Source organism: Parus major, chromosome 11 (assembly GCF_001522545.3).
Source record: "Parus major isolate Abel chromosome 11, Parus_major1.1, whole genome shotgun sequence".
NCBI lineage: Eukaryota > Metazoa > Chordata > Aves > Passeriformes > Paridae > Parus > Parus major.
In genome coordinates, this window is record NC_031780.1 from 6554510 (window position 1) to 6572666 (window position 18157).

Genomic DNA, 18157 nt, shown 5'->3' on the forward strand with positions numbered 1-18157 from the left:
CATAATTTCTAGTATAAATGTTAAACTTAATTCTTGAAAGGATAAAAATACTTACATGTTCTGACATGCCTGAAGTGTGTAAGTAGTGAAATTACATCTTTTGTAGGGTTTTATTTTACCTGAGACTTTAATGTTATATAAAAATATGCCCTATGGCTTGAAACATAACTTGTTATGAAATGGGGCTTTGAGTCCTTTTTCTCTTGAATTTTCAAGTCAATGATGGGGAGAGACTGCCACGTGGTCTTAGTTGCTACCGGGTCTGTATGTGATCCAAACCATTTGAACGAAGAACAGAAGAGCAATTAAATTAGTCTTTGTTCCCAAAAAGGGAAGACTGGTTTGACACTAGATCCAAAGAGGTACACAACAGTCATTTCAAAATCCCAGTTAGATTAGTAAGGCATTAAAATGTCTATAATTCCTGTTTAATTCAGAGTTGGTGCATCTTTGGGTGAGAACACAGGAGGTGTAGGCATGTTCAAAAAATGTGTGTTTATGCGCAGGTGGACCAAATGGTTCTCTGTTCAATCTATTGTTTGTTGAGATAAACCATAACTGTGAGATCAGCTCTTTACAATTTTGTATATTTTATAGTTTGGAAATGTTCCCGGTGTGAAATGAGAACCTCAAGTGTACAGCCTTTATTGGGGTGGTATAAGCCTTATGTCTCTGTAAAGGGTAAATGAAAATGGTTTGTTGATACTTAATATTTAAAGGGTAGCAGTGGCCGAGATTTACAGGTAAACCTTTTCCTCTGCAGCCAAAAAACATGAAGAAGAAGAAGAAATAGGTAGTGTAGAAAGGAATGGTGTGTGGGTAAGAGCTCCTTACCAAGGGAACTTCCTCCTCTTACTTCCTTTCCCTTTCCCCACAATAGGCTTCAGGTAAAGCCTTGTGTTTCTGAGCTGCTTTATCCACCAAAACTGGTGGTGTTTACTAAAATAGGAATTCTTCTGTTGTTTTCTAGCAGTAGTAACACTGACTCTTGTTCTGGGTTTGTTTTTTCAGACCTCCTTCTGGATGACCAATGTGTGTTTTAAGTGATTCTGTCGGCAACTAAGACTCCAACTTCCCACTCATTCCAGCTGGTGGCAACATTTAAAATGCAAAAAGATCACAATCCGGGATCACACAAACATTTCTCTTAAAACTTCCTAGATGATTGTAGTTGCTTTGGTTGTGTTCTATGCTAGCAGAAGCCTTTTCCAAGGTCTGCTGTTGACTCTAGAGCACCACATTCCCCGTTTCCTGGGAGCCTTGGGGGCTGGCAACATGGGAAACTCGTGCGTTTGCCGCGACGACAGCGGGGCCGAGGACAACGGGGACTCTCAGGGCCGGCAAACGGAGAACAGCAGAACACACATCCCTGAAGCAAGAAGCCACCCAAGGGACCCTGTCCGTCCACCCAGGAGGGGTCGAGGGCCTCATGAACCAAGAAGGAAAAAACAGAATGTGGATGGGCTGGTGCTTGACACACTGGCTGTAATTCGGACGTTGGTAGATAAGTAAGTACCTCCTCAAGGAATAATTCAACATGAATGAAAATGTTCTTGTCTTCTCTCAAACTGTGGCTTCAGCCTCTCACCGATCTCCACCTGGCCCTCCCTGAAGCAGCCACGTGTTTCCATCTGGAGGCTTGGGAGAGGAGCACCTTTCCTAGGTAATAGAAGTAGCTCCTGAGTGCCCAGGTACAGATTCTTCCAGGAGCTGAGGAGCTTTCTCACAGTTCCTGTACGGGCTTACACCCACGTGGGATGAGCAGTGTGCTCAGGGTTTCTTACCTGGCACAGATACACAGTTTAGGAAGCAATAAATGCTCCAGAGGCTGGGAACTTCAGTCCTAAAAATTGGTTGTTGCACAGCTTTCTATTTGCAGGCTGGATTTTACTTCTTTGGAAATGGTGAAGCAAAACAGGGAGCTTTGATCTTTGTTAGCCTGGATAAACAGACTGAGGTTTTCTTTCCAGTTGTAAGTCTGATTACTTTTTAAAGATCACATGTTGTGACTGCCCAACTCACAATCCCAGTATTGCATTCCTGGCATGCTCAAAACATCCATTAAGGGCGTGGGGGATATTTATGGGCTCATCCATTTTTTAGTCTTTTTTTTGGTTTTGTGTTGCTTTCTACAAAGCTTTAAAAGTACCTTAAAAATGACGGGTTAAGTTAGCTCTACACCTTTTGGGTTAGGTGCAGGCTGGGAATTGGAAAGACCAGAACTGAAGGAAAAACACTATTCCAGCCTGATAGCTAGGGTTTGAGTTTAGGGTGGATGAGGCTCGGAATAACTGAGCCTTGATTCGTGTACCTGCATCAACTCTGGAATGTGCCTGCAGAGATGGAGTTTGCCTTCCTGCTGTCAAAGGCTTTAGGTGAAAATAACAGGGCTGATGTTTTCCATGAACATTTAAGGTGTCCGAGGTGTGTGTTTGGTTGGTTTTTTAACAGGTTTTATTTTGTGCTGTCTTCAAATCATGGCAAACATTTTTTAGTCTCTGGCCAGTCTCACAAGCCGTTCCCTTTCCCGCAGTTCAGCTCCTTAAGCCATTTCACAACACTTCTGTGTTCAGTTGATCCTGTTCCTGTGGGTCTTGCAATCAGTTTTGTAATCTTGTAAACACTTTCCTATGCCACTGAGAGACAGTAAGCATGGTTATTTCACTGCCCATGGAATCCTGTTTCTGACTTAATTCCTGAAGCTAGTGTATTTTTACAGGAGCTTTTATACAGACTATAGTAAAATGCACTGTGATAAGCAATGAATAGTTACTTTACCTGTTTGCTGTTTATTTGTTTTTTCCTGGGGTTCATTTTTTTCTTGATGTTGTTTTTGGTTTTATCAAATCTCAAAGTTCTGACGTAAAACGTATTTGACAACTAATTTTTTTCTTCTCCTATCTAGAGATAGCTGCTTCCTAGAAGTTTAATTTCGTAAACTCAGAAGGATAAGTTCTATATTTTGGGGCTTATATGAAAAGCTGCCATGCAAATTAAGAAACTACCAAAATGGAGGTTTTGTTTCAAAATGAGGAAGGTGTGTCCTGGAGGGGATATTGGAAATTAAGGGGTTAAAACAGCAGATCAGTGGGACAGGATTGTCCTTTGCTCAATGCCAATACTATGAAAACCTGCTACTTGTGACAAAATCAGAAATCTTGCAGATAAAAATGTCATCCTTTTTTACCACAGCTTTACTTTTACTTATGGTTGGGATTTTTGTTGGTTTTTTTTCCTCTTTTCTTTGCATCTTTCTATCCTTTCTCCTGATGTAATTCTGGCTGCAAAACTGCACTTTTTCCTTCTGGGCAGCTTACTTTCCAGAAGAGAGGTGAAGATTCCTCAAGTTAAAAAAACAACCCAGCTGTTTGTTTCAAATGTTGTGGCAATATAAAAAATGAATTTAACATCACTTCAGCATTTTCTTGTGGAAATATTTAAGAATGTGTTCACCCTTTTGTAAGAAGAAAAATATATATTTAATCAAAGCTGAGATTTTTCTCTTCTTTATGATTAATCTCTTAATTTAGGTAGTTTTATTATCTCCATAAATAATGTCTGTTGAAATTTTCTAAAATTCCTCTATTCAACATTTCCAATTTCTTTTCAGAGCTGTGTGATAGAGATAGACTTTGTTTCACGCTCAAAGCCTGGGGTTAGTTCACAGTGCCTAAGGAGCTACTTTAGGACATGCTGCTGGATAAGCTTTTTCTGGACCTAGAGGTGGTTACTGAACAGGATTTTGGGGTCTTGTTTTAGGTACTTTCACTGGCAGTTCCTGCTCAGATACAGATGTGTCCGTAGCTTTGTGTCCTTACTCCAGCAAACTGGACTGAGGGCATGATCTGTTGAATTTCTTGTGGCTTTCATGTTGGCAAATGGGTTGGATTAAATATTTTCTGTAAAACTGCCCTATCTCTTTTAACAGCTCTTGTTGAAGACTATGATGCTGTTAGGTGGGTTCCCAATTAAGTATTATGGTATTTTCTTAATATTTATATATTTAGCAGAGAATTTGAGGAAAAAAAAAAAGTGCTGTTGATTTTTTTGCACAAGTGCACCTTGTGCACTGCTCTGGGTTAATTTTGTAACCTCTGACATGCAATGCCTCGTTAAGTACTACAAGGAACCTGCTAATGAACAGCACCAGGCCTAGACATTGTGTTCAGCTTTTAGACATGCAGATGTGGATCACAGTGGCACTTGTCAGCTGTTGCTGACATGCAGATGTTGATGTTGAGCCAGAGAGAGGCTCAAATTCCATCTGTGTTTCAGATCTGAAAATGACATTAGCAATCTGCAGCCTGTGTAACTTCCTTTTGTTAAATGGTTACTGGATTTGTTTTCTGTCTGTGTATAATCATCTTGTTCAGTGTATTACAGTGATGATTGTGCATAAATTTTGACCTGTGTAATATCTCTTTCAGTGACCAGGAGCCTCCTTATTCAATGATCACGTTGCATGAAATGGCAGAAACAGGTATCAAGGCATTATGTTGGGCATTTCAGTTGTGACTCACAAGCAAAAGAGATAAAACAACCCCCAACCCCCTCTTTTCTTTGCAAAGAAAAATACACCTCAGCTGGGTGTGTTGGGATGTGGTGTAGCTCTGGGGATGTGGGAACCAGAACACAATTCTGCCCTTCAGAGCTTCACTGAGCTCATGCATTGGCCTGAGTTTTTTTGAATTCAGTTAAATTTCCCATGTGAAATCTCCAGAAGCAGCCAGTGGATGGCCACAAACACACTGGAGTGGCATTAAACCATAAGCCACAAAGAATGGCAGTTTGCAGCTGAGCAGGAGCATCCTGTACACATTTACAGACATGGGCTAAGCCCATGTGCTCTGGTGTTGGTAGATAGCATGTTCCTTTTGGTTTGGGTCTTGCTGACCTTAGACCTCTGCTTTACTGATGCATTTATCCCAACCCTGTCCCCAAGTGCTTCTGCAAGACAAGCCACATTTGTGCAAGGGCTGTTTCATCATTGTTACAATGGGAGAAATTCTCCCAGCTAAAGACTTCAACAAAACTTCCAGTTTAATTGAATTTTTATCTTTGTTCTTAGTAGTGTTGGTAGTGGTCTTAAGGGATATATTCCTGTACTAAAGTAAATTAATCAATCTAGTTAGATATTATAGCAATTCAATAAAATGTTTTTCAGGGGAATAGCAATAATAATAACATAAGTAACTCAACCCCCAATGTATTACTGCTTTGTTGTTGTACAGAGTGCAGCTTCTTCAACCTCCCTCACCAGTACAGACACAGACTCTCTTTATTTGCACTTCTAAGGGAGCTGTTTTCTTGTAAATCCAAATCTGTTTACTTTATCACTAGTTTAACATCTATGGGGATGTTTGCTTGCAAGTAGAAACCCTTGTCTACTCATTCAACAGTGAGAGCTGCTCCTTAGGAAAACAAACGTTCTTTAGACCAGCAGGCATGGGAAAAAACCACTAAATTTTTCTGAAGCTTGTATTACTTCAGGGAACTCAGGAGGAGGGATCTGATTCTGCTTAAAAGAAATATTTCCTCAGTGTCACTGTGCATATAGTATTTAACACTTAAGAGCTGGCATTGGATGCTGAACTCTTGAGTATCACACTAGAACAAAGTACTTGTCTATACCACCATGAGTATTCCTTCCTAATAACAGTAGGAACTAAAGGATGCTCTGGCCTGGAAGAGACTCTTCTCCAAACCACAGAGGTGTTCACTATTACCCAAGCTGCTATAAACTTTTTCTTTCTTGAATTTAAACTTCTAAACTGTGAACTAAGCAGTGGTGTAAAAAGCAAGCTGTTTTTCCAAATGTTTCTAAGCTCACTGGGTAATTTTGAGGATTTTTCAGTTTACATTTAGGGATGCATTTTGAACACTTCTGAATTGCACTGTTAATTCTGAGCGTGACTTCTGTTTTGTGGTTGACAGATGAAGGCTGGTTGGAAGTTGTCCAATCTTTAATTAGAGTTATTCCATTAGAAGATCCCCTGGGACCAGCTGTTATAACACTACTACTTGATGAATGTCCTCTGCCAACAAAAGTGAGTCGAAAGCAGATGCATTTATCTGTGGCTGAATGTCAGTTACTTGTGGTTGCCACACCCATGATCTCTTTGAGTAGCTTTCACCAGTGATGCAAGACTGATAGTGGTTCAGAAAATGGGTGTAACATTCAACTTCAAGTAATTTGGGGTGCCTTGGTGTCTAAATGCTAATTAATGCTAGGAGCATTCCCACAAAAAGATAAATTTGATCCATGGGGAAGGAACAAGAGACCCTTGGGGTTTGGCTGCTTTTCTCGCCACTCTCTCCTGCCTGTGGTACTTACCCTGTGCAGGTGCTACAAAAGCTGCCCAGGTTCTGCCCTTTTGTTCTCTAATTTGCAGAACTGCACGTTTGCAATTCACTTTTGAATTTGTTCCTGGCATTGCACATGAGGAATGCAATGCAAATGGGTGTGTTAAGCTAAACAAATGACATTTTTCAACTATGAAATACCTCTATATGGTTTTGGCAAATGAGAATACTTCAGCTTTACTAATCTATTTCTGGGCAGAAAGATGACCTGAGGTGTTTCATGCTATGTTGGTGCAGTGTGTAACTAAAAGCCTAAGGTGCTTCAGGATGATAAACATAATGTTTGTACAGAGAACTTGTCTGTCTTTAAATGTTTGTCATTATCTCATTTCCTCAGAAACTGAGGATCACATCACTGCTGCTTTCATTTCTCAAGCTCCTGATGCTGCCAGTTTTAGTCTTCCATTGGTGCTTTTAGGGATATAAAGAGCTGGTGCATCAGTTGCTATAGAATGTAGAATTGGTCAAGCTCTCAAACTACCTGAAGTGGGTTCTTCTAGGCTGTCAATTAATGTTATCTGAGACTTTTAAACAAGAGAAATGTATTATGACTGTCACAGAGACTGCTGAATTATTTTGAAAACAAAGCTATGACTAGAAACTCTGCTTTAAAAAAGAAATCAGGAAATGGAGACCACTGAGAATGCACCATAGGGAGAGTGATTTTGGATTTTTTGTTTGGCTCTACAATGTCCTCAGCAATCAAATTATTTGTTTTTCAAAAGCCATGTGACTTTTATTTGGGTACTTTTAAGGAGTTTGCTATAAAATAGTTGACCTTATCAAGACAAGGTCAGTGCCTGTTTTTCTGGGGGGCACAGTGGTTTTTTCCTGTGTAGCTTCTTTACAGCACAAGGAGCTGCAGCTGTGGGGTCTGCTGGCCACATGCAGCCTTGTAAAGTGTGTTACTGTTCATTTTTTTTCTATACAGGATAAGTTTTAAGTTTTTTGTCTTAGGGATTTTAAGTCAGTGCCTCACTTCCATGACAACTGGAGAACAGCAGCAGGCTGTATTTAATTTTCTGGTTTTGCAGGCTATAAAGTCCATAAAGTTAAAAGGGCAGTGCAGTAAACTGTTTATTCTAGAAAGTCTTTATTTAACTCAAAATACTTGATCTCTCTGACAGTTCTAATAATGGCTAAAAGCAGTATCAGTATGTCAAAAGTCTAATTTTAGTGAGTCCTTTCCATCTCAAGTCTGTAGCTCAGTCATTCTTTCTTCTTTCTCTGTTCTTTCCACTTAGCTCAGTCCTGTTCATCAGTTCTGTTTTTGTGGCTTTCCTTTTAAGAACATAACTACTTTTCAGTGTGATCTCTGCACAGACCTCAGACTCTAGCACAGTCAACTGATTCCAATGTGGCTCAGAACACAGTTAAAAAAAACACATCTATTCAACTTGAGCAGTGCTCATTTTTCCTCCAAATGGCTGCTGATGACTTCAATATGAGGAGTTCTTCTATTTTAATTAGATCCTTGCCTGAGATTATGCAGTTTCAATCTGAATCAGCTGAAACTTTCATGAAGTCTGGAAAGTTGAGGAGGATTTGGAACTTTTCAGGGTGGGGTTCTCCCTGTGGGATGACTTGTTCTGGCTCTAGATTAACCCCTAACTACCCTGAAAATGTAGAGTATGCTCTAGACCTGTATAAAATTTTATTCATACCATACTGCCTGAACAAAGCAAGTCAAAGCATGGCATTTTAGGTTTATTACCCTCATTGGTTACTTCCTAAATTTGTGTGACTACAGAAAACCACTTAGGCTCTCAAGAATACAGTTTGACATCCGGTAAAGCTGACAACATCCTAAATTTATGATGGGAATGTGGGCCTTTTGGGGAGGGGGTGTGTCTCTTTAGTCCTGAATTCTAAAATCTGAAACAGTCCTTTTCTTTTGAAAAGGGTGTGAGTTTTAGGACACTGGCAATAGATCAGATGGCAGTGATGCCATATGTGCTAATTGGTTCCTGTTGTGGTGGGGAGCTCACTTAGGTATGTCCAGAAGTGTCCTGAGCTGTTAATCACAACAACCAACAATCTGGTGGTAATTTTAAAGTTACAACTCTTGAGTCTGTTGAACTTTTCTTCTCATCTGTCCTTCATTATCTTATCTCATAAGATAACCACCCCATGCTGTCTGTAATATGATGCTGAATCTGTTTTTAGGATACTGAATTAGGGGGAAGCTGTATCTGTCAGTAACATTGAAGAGATTTCTGATGTTTCTTTCGCAGGACGCATTACAGAAGTTAACTGAAATATTAAACCTAAGTGGAGCTGCTGCTTGCCAGGATGCTTGTCACCCTGCCAAGCACCGGAACACGACTGCAGTGCTCGGCTGCTTGGCAGAGAAATTAGCAGGTAAAGCCCTGGAGTTCTCCTCACAGCTGGCATTTGGCTCTCTGCAACACCTTCTGCTTAAGCACCCACGATGCGTGCTAGGTCAGAGGTGTTTTCTTAGAACTGAATAATGCTCTGCATCGAGGGGGTACCAGGTGTGACAGAATCTGGTTGATTCAAATGTCTGAATGAATCATTCACAAATCCTTCTGATATGTGGTTAGTGATTGGGGATCACTGTTTGCTGTATTGCCTTAGCACTGGTAATCAGTCTCTTCTGCAGACCACTCTAGCTGTGAATTACTGAGGACACATTCTCTTGAGTGTAGGCAGGAATATCACGTTAGTGGTCTTAGAGGCTGTATAGAAATAAAAAAGAAATATGCTTTTTCCAGTAGACATGTCTTCCTGTATTGTAGATTGCTGAAAAGATTCTCTTCTGTGTTGCTTAAAAGAAAATTGCTGAGATTCTATTTAAGGTGGCTTTTCATGCAGAATATTTATTCCCTGTCATTCTTACCTAGTACACTGTTGGAGACTGATGATTAAGTTTCCTTCTTGCTGATGATCTCTCTTGTATCTAGTTTTTTTGCTTCTTGTCTGAAAGTGGACAGGAAATAGAGGGAAAAAGTGATTGTCTGGTGTCACCTGATGGTTATTAAAACCCAATTAATATATTTCTGTGAAAAAAACAAATAAAGAACAAGGTCTGGAAGTGGTCTTGTACTGTAATACTTATGTATTTTACTATGTCTTAATGAGATGCTGTATCCACTTTCATCGTAGTGGACACAGATCTCATTGTGTCAGCTCAGGCAACAAATTTATTAATGAAGTGTTGGAACACACTGCAAATTCTTAGGAGCTTGTAGATTCCAGAGTTTGATTCCCTTGTGTCTGTCTCTTGATTAAGTGGACGCTATTTCAGGGCTTTTCCATTTTAAATTGGCTGCTTGCTCTGGTGCTGCTGCAAGCTGTATAATTAACTATCAAGTTGGCAGTTTCAGGTGCTCAGTTTTGCTTATTTTGGGCTGCTGATAGATGGAGTTGATATTTACACTGACTCTGGAAGTAAAGAGGAGACAGCCTATTTTCAAAGTAAAGAGTATGAAAATGTTAAGTAGAGGCTGCTGGAGTCTTACTGCAAAATCTCAGAAGCCTGGCTAGAACTCCATACCCACTTAGAGCAATGAACTGAACAGGACTGAAGTGTGCCAGTAACTGTGTAATTATTAAATGTGCACCAAATATTTTTCTGGGAACAATGATAATTGTTTTATATTATAGTTTTGCTTTGCTGTGAAGTTGCTTGGTGTTCTTTAATTTGTGTTTAAAATATCTCTGATGATGGGTATGTGGTACTTCCCATGGAGGGGTTTGATTCCTGGTGTTCTTGCAGGTCCTGCGAGCATAGGTTTACTCAGCCCAGGCATATTGGAATATTTACTTCACAGCTTGGTAAGTGTTCTTGATCTTTTTGTGTGTATCCATACATAGCAATTAGAATGCAATTTTTGCTATTATTATTATTGTGAAAAGCTGGAGTCATGTCTGCTAAATATTGGCAGTGTATGTTACAGAAAGCTGAGATTCCAGAGCCTGTGGGATCTCTGTCTTTGGAGATAATTAGTAGTAAACGGAACAAGCCTCTGAGTAGCCTGATCTGTTTGAACCTGATTCCACAGGAGGGTGGAATACAGGAACATTGGAGGCTCCTTTGAACCTAAAACCTTCTGTGACAGACTTGCAACTCTTCTTGTCTGTCTGTACTGGGTATTTATTAATGAACTTTTCCTTACTGCCCATGTTTAGAACTTCCAGTCCCACCCAACAGTGATGCTTTTTGCACTAATAGCACTGGAGAAGTTTGCACAAACAAGTGAGTATTGGCCTGGTACTGCTCTTAACACCATGGCTTGTGCTGCATTATTGTCACTTGCTTTGCCTGATCACTTGTGAGCATGAGAGTGTGCATTGGTATTTATTGCTCTAGTGACACCCCTCTACCCCTCAAGACCCCTGAGATACTTGCTGAAACTTATTTTCCCTGATAGAAGTTGCTGTAGAAGGATTTGTAACACAAGGCCTTTGTCACTGACATGAATTGGAGTTGGACAACAGTTAGGATTGGGAGTTTGTAGGTAGGAAAAAATATTTTTTGCTTTAATGACACCCTCACCAACAAACCCTTAAGAGAGTTGCTGAAACTTAGTCCTTCTCATCTTAGAAATTACTACATAATGACTTAGGACATGAGGCCTTTGTTACTTGAAAAGAAATCAGTCAGTACTGGAGAGATGGAGAACAGCTGTGATTGGTCACTTGATAATGCAGCTCCATGCTGAGAGGTGGTAAATCTGAATGAAGATAATTTCACATCTGCTTGGGGAAACAATTTCATGTTGCTTGTAATACTGAGGTTACATGTGTGGTAGAGAGTTCTACTGCATTTTGTAGGATGTTATTATTTTTAACTAAACTTATCCCTAGCTGATAGCAATTACTCTTTTTCCTCTTAAATTGCAGGTGAAAATAAAATGACAGTTTCTGAATCGTGCATTAGTGACCAACTGATCTTGCTGGAGAAATGGACAGATAATCCAGACTACTTAAAACGCCAGGTTGGATTCTGTGCCCAGTGGAGTTTAGACAATCTGTGTAGGTATAACAAAGGGATGGATTAATTTAATAGTAATCACTCCTCCAAAGAGATGGAGGACTGCTTTGTGTTCATTTTGTATGAGCACTTAGTGTACCTGGCTGCATTTGTAATATCTCCTTGAAAAAGAAAACAAAACCAAAAACAGCACACCAACAAATATATATCCAGTGTAATTGTATGGAAAGAAAATTTTGGCAAGGAAAATGTTTTTGAAAGGAAGTGGTTTGTACTCTGCAATTTGGAGCTGCAACGAAAATTCTTCTTCACACCAATTTCCTGTAAGCCACACTTCAGCAAATTTCTCTGAGCAGCTAAACAGTGCAGCTCTGTCTCTGTGGAACGTCTGGATTGCTGACATGTCCTGGTGATGGCCACTCCTGGTGTCATTCCCCACTGGCTCAAAGAACTACTGAAGACTTTTAAAATTAAATACACTTTTTGATTTTTCTGATTCGAAAGTAAAAAGTGTTTGGCAAAGCACTTCGCTAGGTCCATCTTTGGGATTTCTAAAAATCATTGAATTTACTTGGTTAGTTGTGATTTCAAGGATGCAGCAACTCTAACGACCTTGTATTTTCTAGTGCCTTTTAGATAAATTTGGATGAAAGGTCTGTTGGGATTTAGGGGCTTTAGTCAGCTTATGGAAAGCCAGTGTCAGCTGTGTTTAAGTGTCTGAGTAAGTGTTGTAGCAAGTTTGAGTTATATGAAGGGTGCTAAGATAAGATCTTTGATTTGTAAATTAACATGTGTGTTCAACAATTTGACACCTGGCAAGAGAAATGCTTCTGATCCTTCCAAGTAGAAAGGGCAAGCAGGGAGAGAGAGAGAGAGCTACTTTGGCCCAGTTCAAGTTCATCAACTGAAAATGAGATGGTAGAAACTTCTAAATCCTTGTTTTCCCCTTCCTCCTCTCCCCAGATCTGTTTCCACTGTAATGAATCAGAAAAGTTCTCCACACTGAATATACAAATACAGTGGTAAATCCTGAAACAGTGGCATCTTGGTGTGAACTTGGATACCTTCCATTTGCCTGTGGGTTTCCTGCAAGTACTAATTAGATTGTGGGAGCTCTAGTCAGAGGCACAGGTCATGCTTTCATGTTTGGAGGGTATTTAACACCCACTGTATTGGAAGCTGTTTTCATGCAGGCAAAATCTCAGTGTTTCATTGTCTTGCCAAAAACTACCTGGATCCTAGAGAGATTATCGTTGTATGAAATGTTTAAAATCAAGTTTTGCAGCAGCAATAGCTAACACTGGTTGGGATTATTTTTTAATTTTTTATTTTTTTTTCAGTTTTAAAAGAAGGCAGGCAGTTTACATATGAGAAGGTTGACTTGACCAACATTAGGGCTATGCTGAACAGTAACGATGTCAGCGAATACCTGAAGATCTCACCACATGGATTAGAGGTAGGAAATTGTTTCATGTTTTCAACCTGAAAGAGGCTGAAGAAAAAGGCAGGTTTTGCTTTGCACTTGCTCCTGTGATTTTATAGAACAAATCCATGTTGTCTGCCAGCTTTGTACAGAAAACTTACTTTGTCATCCAAAGGTTATAACATCACTACACTGATCTCAATTGAAATGCTCACACTACATTAACACCTGTGCCCCAAAGCTTCAGGGAAGTGAGGAGGATTCTTAAGAGTCTCAGATGGCTTTTCATTTACTTTATGAACAGTCTTAGTCAAAATATCATTCTATTGTTTGTTCTGTCTCATCTTGAAAAGCTCACAGCAGTCAAATTTTTGTCTCAGCCACATGGGGTTTATTCCTTCCTATCTAACTCTTTCTAAAAACTTGTTTGACTACTTAGAGATGAATTTTCATGAATTAACACTGAATGCCTCCTTGTCCTTCCTACCAGGAATCAGTTAACAACCAATGATTTAGGTTCTCCTGTCTTGGTTGTCTTAGTCTTTAAATCTTTAAATGGTTTCTGTCAACTTGCTACTTTTTTTTTTTTTTCCTCTTTGCCTGTGGCTTAACCACTGAACAATTTTCAGTCTTGCCTACTCGCTATTTGTGTGACAACTACTGCTATAAAGAGAGGTCACTTTGTCTGAAATGCCTCTAAAATTAGGTTGGTATATTCTTATATGCAAGAAACTTGATCCAGGGAAGAAAGGTGTTTGTTTGAACGCTAATTTTGTAGACAGTAAATTTCTGTTTGGTTTTGGTAGGCACGATGTGATGCCTCATCCTTTGAAAGCGTAAGATGCACATTCTGTGTCGATTCTGGAGTCTGGTACTATGAAGTTACAGTCATTACTTCAGGAGTGATGCAGATAGGATGGGCAACCAAAGACAGCAAATTTCTCAACCATGTGAGTACCTGTAATGTCATCGAGCTGGTGATGTAACATCAGTATTTTCCTTCTTATGACACTGTCCTTTACACAGGTCAACAAGCAGCCATTTCATCATCCTCTTTAACACATTTTCCTATTAAATTAACTTTCACAAGGGAAATAACTCAAATTCACTCTTGGCTAACATGGTATCATTGGGCTTGCTGGTAGCAGCCATATGGGACAGTCTTGGAATGCAAAAGCTTCTTTTTAATTAAAAATAAGGATTACAAAAAGATTAAACTCTCTACCTTCTTGCCTTTTCCTGAGAGTACAGAACAAGTCTCCTGTCTTAATTTATAGCTTGTTTTACTGTCCTTCTTATCCAGATAATTTTGTATTTTATTCTTAGTTCTGAGTATTCTTCTTCCTCCTATTTTCTTGTAAGATTACGTACTTGCTAGCATTAAAGTAAAATGTGCCATGTGCCTATGAAGTCCAAACAGTGTCAGTCATCATGGAGATGTCACTGGGTCTTCTTTCTTCTTAAATCACCGTGGTAACTGCATGGCCATTAGAAACTTCATACACTTTTCATGCTATGGTATAACTCATTTCAGTATTTCCCATAAAAAAGAGTAATGATTACTACCCAAAAAACTTTTCTACCTCAACGTAGAGTTAATTTTCCATGTTGTCAGCCTTCCAAACGACCATTAAAGTTCATTAAAGTGCAGGCTAGAATTTTGGGACAAAAAGTTACATTAGGCCTAGCCTAGCACTGGGATTTTAAGTTGACACTTCTACTGGCTAAGCTTGAGAGAGATTGACTTGTAGCCTTTCTTTACTGTTGTAATTGCATGGCTTTTGGTTCCTACTTGGAATTTCTTTTAGGAAAAGAATTTAAATATTTAATGTATTGATAAGCAGTTAAAACTGCTCACTTCTGATTATTATAGAAAAAGTCATTCTACAGCTGAGCCAAATACAGAAGCTAATATGAAGATAGGCCAAATACGTACATATGAGTAAACATTGATTGTGGGGGTATGAGATAAATACATTAAGGAGATTAAACAAACACCACTGGCAAGAAATCCAATGGGAATGCAAGAGTAGCTTCTCTCACCATTTAACTTAGGTATTCCTGTGAGTTCAGAGATCTTGCTCCATTTCTTCTAATTATTCATGGAAATAGCATTGTCTTCTGCTGATGTATAACGTGCACATATCTCTGTGTCACATCCAAAGTCCAGTCCTGTGGTTTTAGCATGGAATTGAAGTGTGATGTAAGTAAAAAAAAAAAAATTATAAACCATACACAAGATCAAAAAATACCAACCAAACAAAAATATCATGCAGACCTGTGTTGAGCACAGCCCTTGTAGACACTGAGTGTAACAGAAACTGTTTGAAATAAAAGGCCATGTGTCTGCCTTTAGACTGCTAAGAGGCTTAAAAGATTTTTTTCCCCACTTACTGTTAAAGAGCTTGGTGTATGTGCATTTTTCTGTGTGTCCTGTGCAAGGTATGAAAATGGGAGATGTCACATCTCTGAGTAGGATGATTTTTCTGTTGCTGCAGCTGTTTTGCTGGTGGCCAAATGCTGCTGTTATTGAATTTCATCAGGTGTGTGCCTGAAATACAAGGATATTATCCTCTGGATATGTCACAAACACAGGTCTCAGAAGCTGTGTGGTCTTTATGTACAGCATCTGTAGCAAAAAGACTAGTCCCAAATATGACATTAAACACCAATTAGCTGGGCTTAGCTTTAATTTGGGACATGGGAGGTTTGTGTAATCAGATGCTGTCTGGTATTTGCACTCCAGAAAAACCATGCTGAGCACGAGGAAGTTGCTTACCTTCCATAATGCTTTTGAGTTTCATGGTTGGGCTCTGCTACATGACAGACTTTTTCTCCTGCTCTTACTTTACTACTTACTTTAGTTTTATTTGCCTTGGACCTTAGGACTATCACTTGATAATGTTTACAGAATTTGGGGGAGGCTGGCAGTGAAAGGGACACAATATGCAACAAATTAGGTGAAGGGGCTGTGTGTTCTCTTTGTGTACTGTGGGTTCTGGACATCTTGTGGGGAAGGCATTACAAGTTTGGTACTGGGACTTCAAGATAAGAGAATGGTTGTTATTCTGTGGTGACTTATTAAGATGCAAAAATTTAACCTATTTGGGTACTAGCCTTCTGATTTTTAAATACTTTAACAGAGAGGAGTGGTTTGAGGTTACAGAGAATGGAAGACACTTTTGAAAAATATCCCCTTTTCCCTTCCTCCTCAACCCCAGCAAATTCCTTTTTGATGTGAAAATGAAACTAAAACTAGTTAGAAGAAAATTATTACCTTCGTGGAGGAGAGCGAAAGAAACCCTTCCTGCTCCTGGAGAAGTGGTTTAGGGGAATGAAAATAGACTTTAGCCCCTCAGTGTGAGGAATGGCTGCAGGCTGAAACGTTGTGCTCTCTCTAAAGGAAGGTTACGGCATTGGGGACGATGAATACTCCTGTGCATACGATGGCTGCCGGCAGCTGATCTGGTATAATGCCAGAAGTAAACCACATTCCCATCCCTGTTGGAAAGAAGGTATTCTGTCTTTATTCTGCTGTTTATCCTAACTGGATTTATACACAGGATTTTTCCTCTTGCAGGTGTCTGTTCATAGGTGTGAACAAAGCAGTTACTGCGTAATTCTGAGGATCATAAAGGTTTAATAATTACTGTGTCTTAGAGTGATTTAAATGAGCACAGTGGGCACTACAGTCTTGTTCCCCAGTCTGTGTAAAGAGACTCTTGTTGCTTAAACATTTTTTCTTTTCTAATGCAGAGTGAAAACCATAGCACCAATTAACATTGGACATTTAATCATTAGACTTTTTTCCACTTGTTTGTAGTTGTACACAACATGGTTGAAATCTTCCTTTCTGGGTTAAAAGAGTTGTTTTAGAGAAGGGGGAAAAACTTTGATCTCTGAATTAGACTTTTTTTTTTTTTCTTTTTTAAGGAGGAGTTGCACTGTCTTGCTTACTTTAAATTCTTGGATAACTACTTGGACAGCAAAGTTCTGTTCTTGATCTCAGCTTTGAAATCTTGGTAGGATTCTGTGCATGCCATGCTTGTGTGAACTGTGCCGCCTTCTCTTCTATTAAAATTTTCCCCCAAGGATGGCTAAATTAAAACACCTCTTAAAAATAAATAGCACAAGCATATTGGAAATTTTTCCTCAGAATACCCACTTGCTAAAGTCTATTTTCAACAGGTGTAAAATAGCCAAGGAGTGACAGAGTGCAGCTTTCTTCTGGCTTTGGCAAAAACTCTGCAATAGTTTACAACTACGTAGTATTAATGCTCTGGCAGACTAGAATACTTAATTTTTTTACTATTTTCTCCTGGGTGTTTTGGTTTGGGTTGGTTTTTTGGTTGGTTTTTTTTTTTTTTTAGTTACTGTCTGTATCAATGTTTCTTCTGTTGTGCTTTTGCAAACAGTTCCTTTTAAGTAAGACAACTCACAGTGACATGTATGATACTTGAAACAGTAACTGTTTAAGCTGTTGACATTTAACAGAAGTGAAATCTTTAAATTATTTTTGTTTTGCATGTAAGGAGACACAATAGGATTTCTACTAGATTTGCAAGAAAAGCAAATGATCTTCTATTTAAATGGAAACCAGCTTCCTGCTGAGAAGCAAGTATTTTCATCTGCTGTGTAAGTATCTGCTCATTTGGAAGGACATGACCTCTGTGTATAATTGTTTTAATTATATGGAGAGTTTTCAATTTGAGATGTAAATTCATATTTACTTACCTGAAGCCATCATCAAGCAAGTTTCCCTGTTGAAAGTTGCTTAGAAATCAGTAAGAAGGATATAATTTTACAGGTGGATTTCAGGGCCCAAAATAAATACTTTGGACTTTCCAAAGGTATGTTCAGCTCAGTGTTTTATACTGTCAAATTAGCATAGCATTAAAATAGAATGAGGCTGCAGCAAAGATGAACAATTTTTTGGTGCCTGAGGAATTTATCTTCTGAAAAATGAAGCCTATCTTGGAAATGTTGGAGAGGGCTTGTTAACTGACTGCCATCCACTGGGGCCAGCTCCTGGAGCAGCATATTGAATATTCATCAGAGGATGTCTCTTGGTAGCATTGCAGGCAGGTGTTGGGCTTATTTTGCCAGCTGTTGTTAAAATTAACACATGGTGAACTCCTCTAACTCCCATAGGGAAGTTCAGCCTTCTACTTCAGAAAAGATAAGCTTGGTGTAATAGTTGAGAAGGCAGCTTCCTATGAAGCTTAATTAAACATTACAGTACTTTCTCAGTTATTCCTACCAGGCTAATAATTTCATCCATGTTTTCTCCTCAAAATAAAGTTCAAGATGCAGGCAAAGAGGGGTTCATTTTTAAGAGTTGCTGAGTATCTTCTTTGTTCAGCTTTTTGTGCTCTGTTCCTTGAGTATGGAATTGATAAACTTGAGTGCTTCTT

General features: G+C 39.1%; 1 protein-coding gene across 4 annotated transcripts in view; it reads left to right on the plus strand.

The window, feature by feature from the left end:
• The window catches only part of RSPRY1 (ring finger and SPRY domain containing 1), a 35580-nt gene that overhangs the window by 11106 nt on the left and 6317 nt on the right, over nt 1-18157 (plus strand). For 2 of the 4 annotated variants that reach the window (XM_015639641.3, XM_015639639.3), the window contains exons 3-13: nt 1012-1508; nt 4428-4480; nt 5935-6047; nt 8598-8724; nt 10103-10161; nt 10516-10582; nt 11230-11361; nt 12661-12776; nt 13550-13693; nt 16147-16258; nt 17276-17378. In XM_015639641.3, the coding sequence (XP_015495127.1) occupies nt 1162-1508; nt 4428-4480; nt 5935-6047; nt 8598-8724; nt 10103-10161; nt 10516-10582; nt 11230-11361; nt 12661-12776; nt 13550-13693; nt 16147-16258; nt 17276-17378 (1373 nt within the window). In that variant the 5' untranslated portion in view covers nt 1012-1161. The other 2 variants (XM_015639642.1, XM_033517147.1) reach the window with 2 other exon arrangements.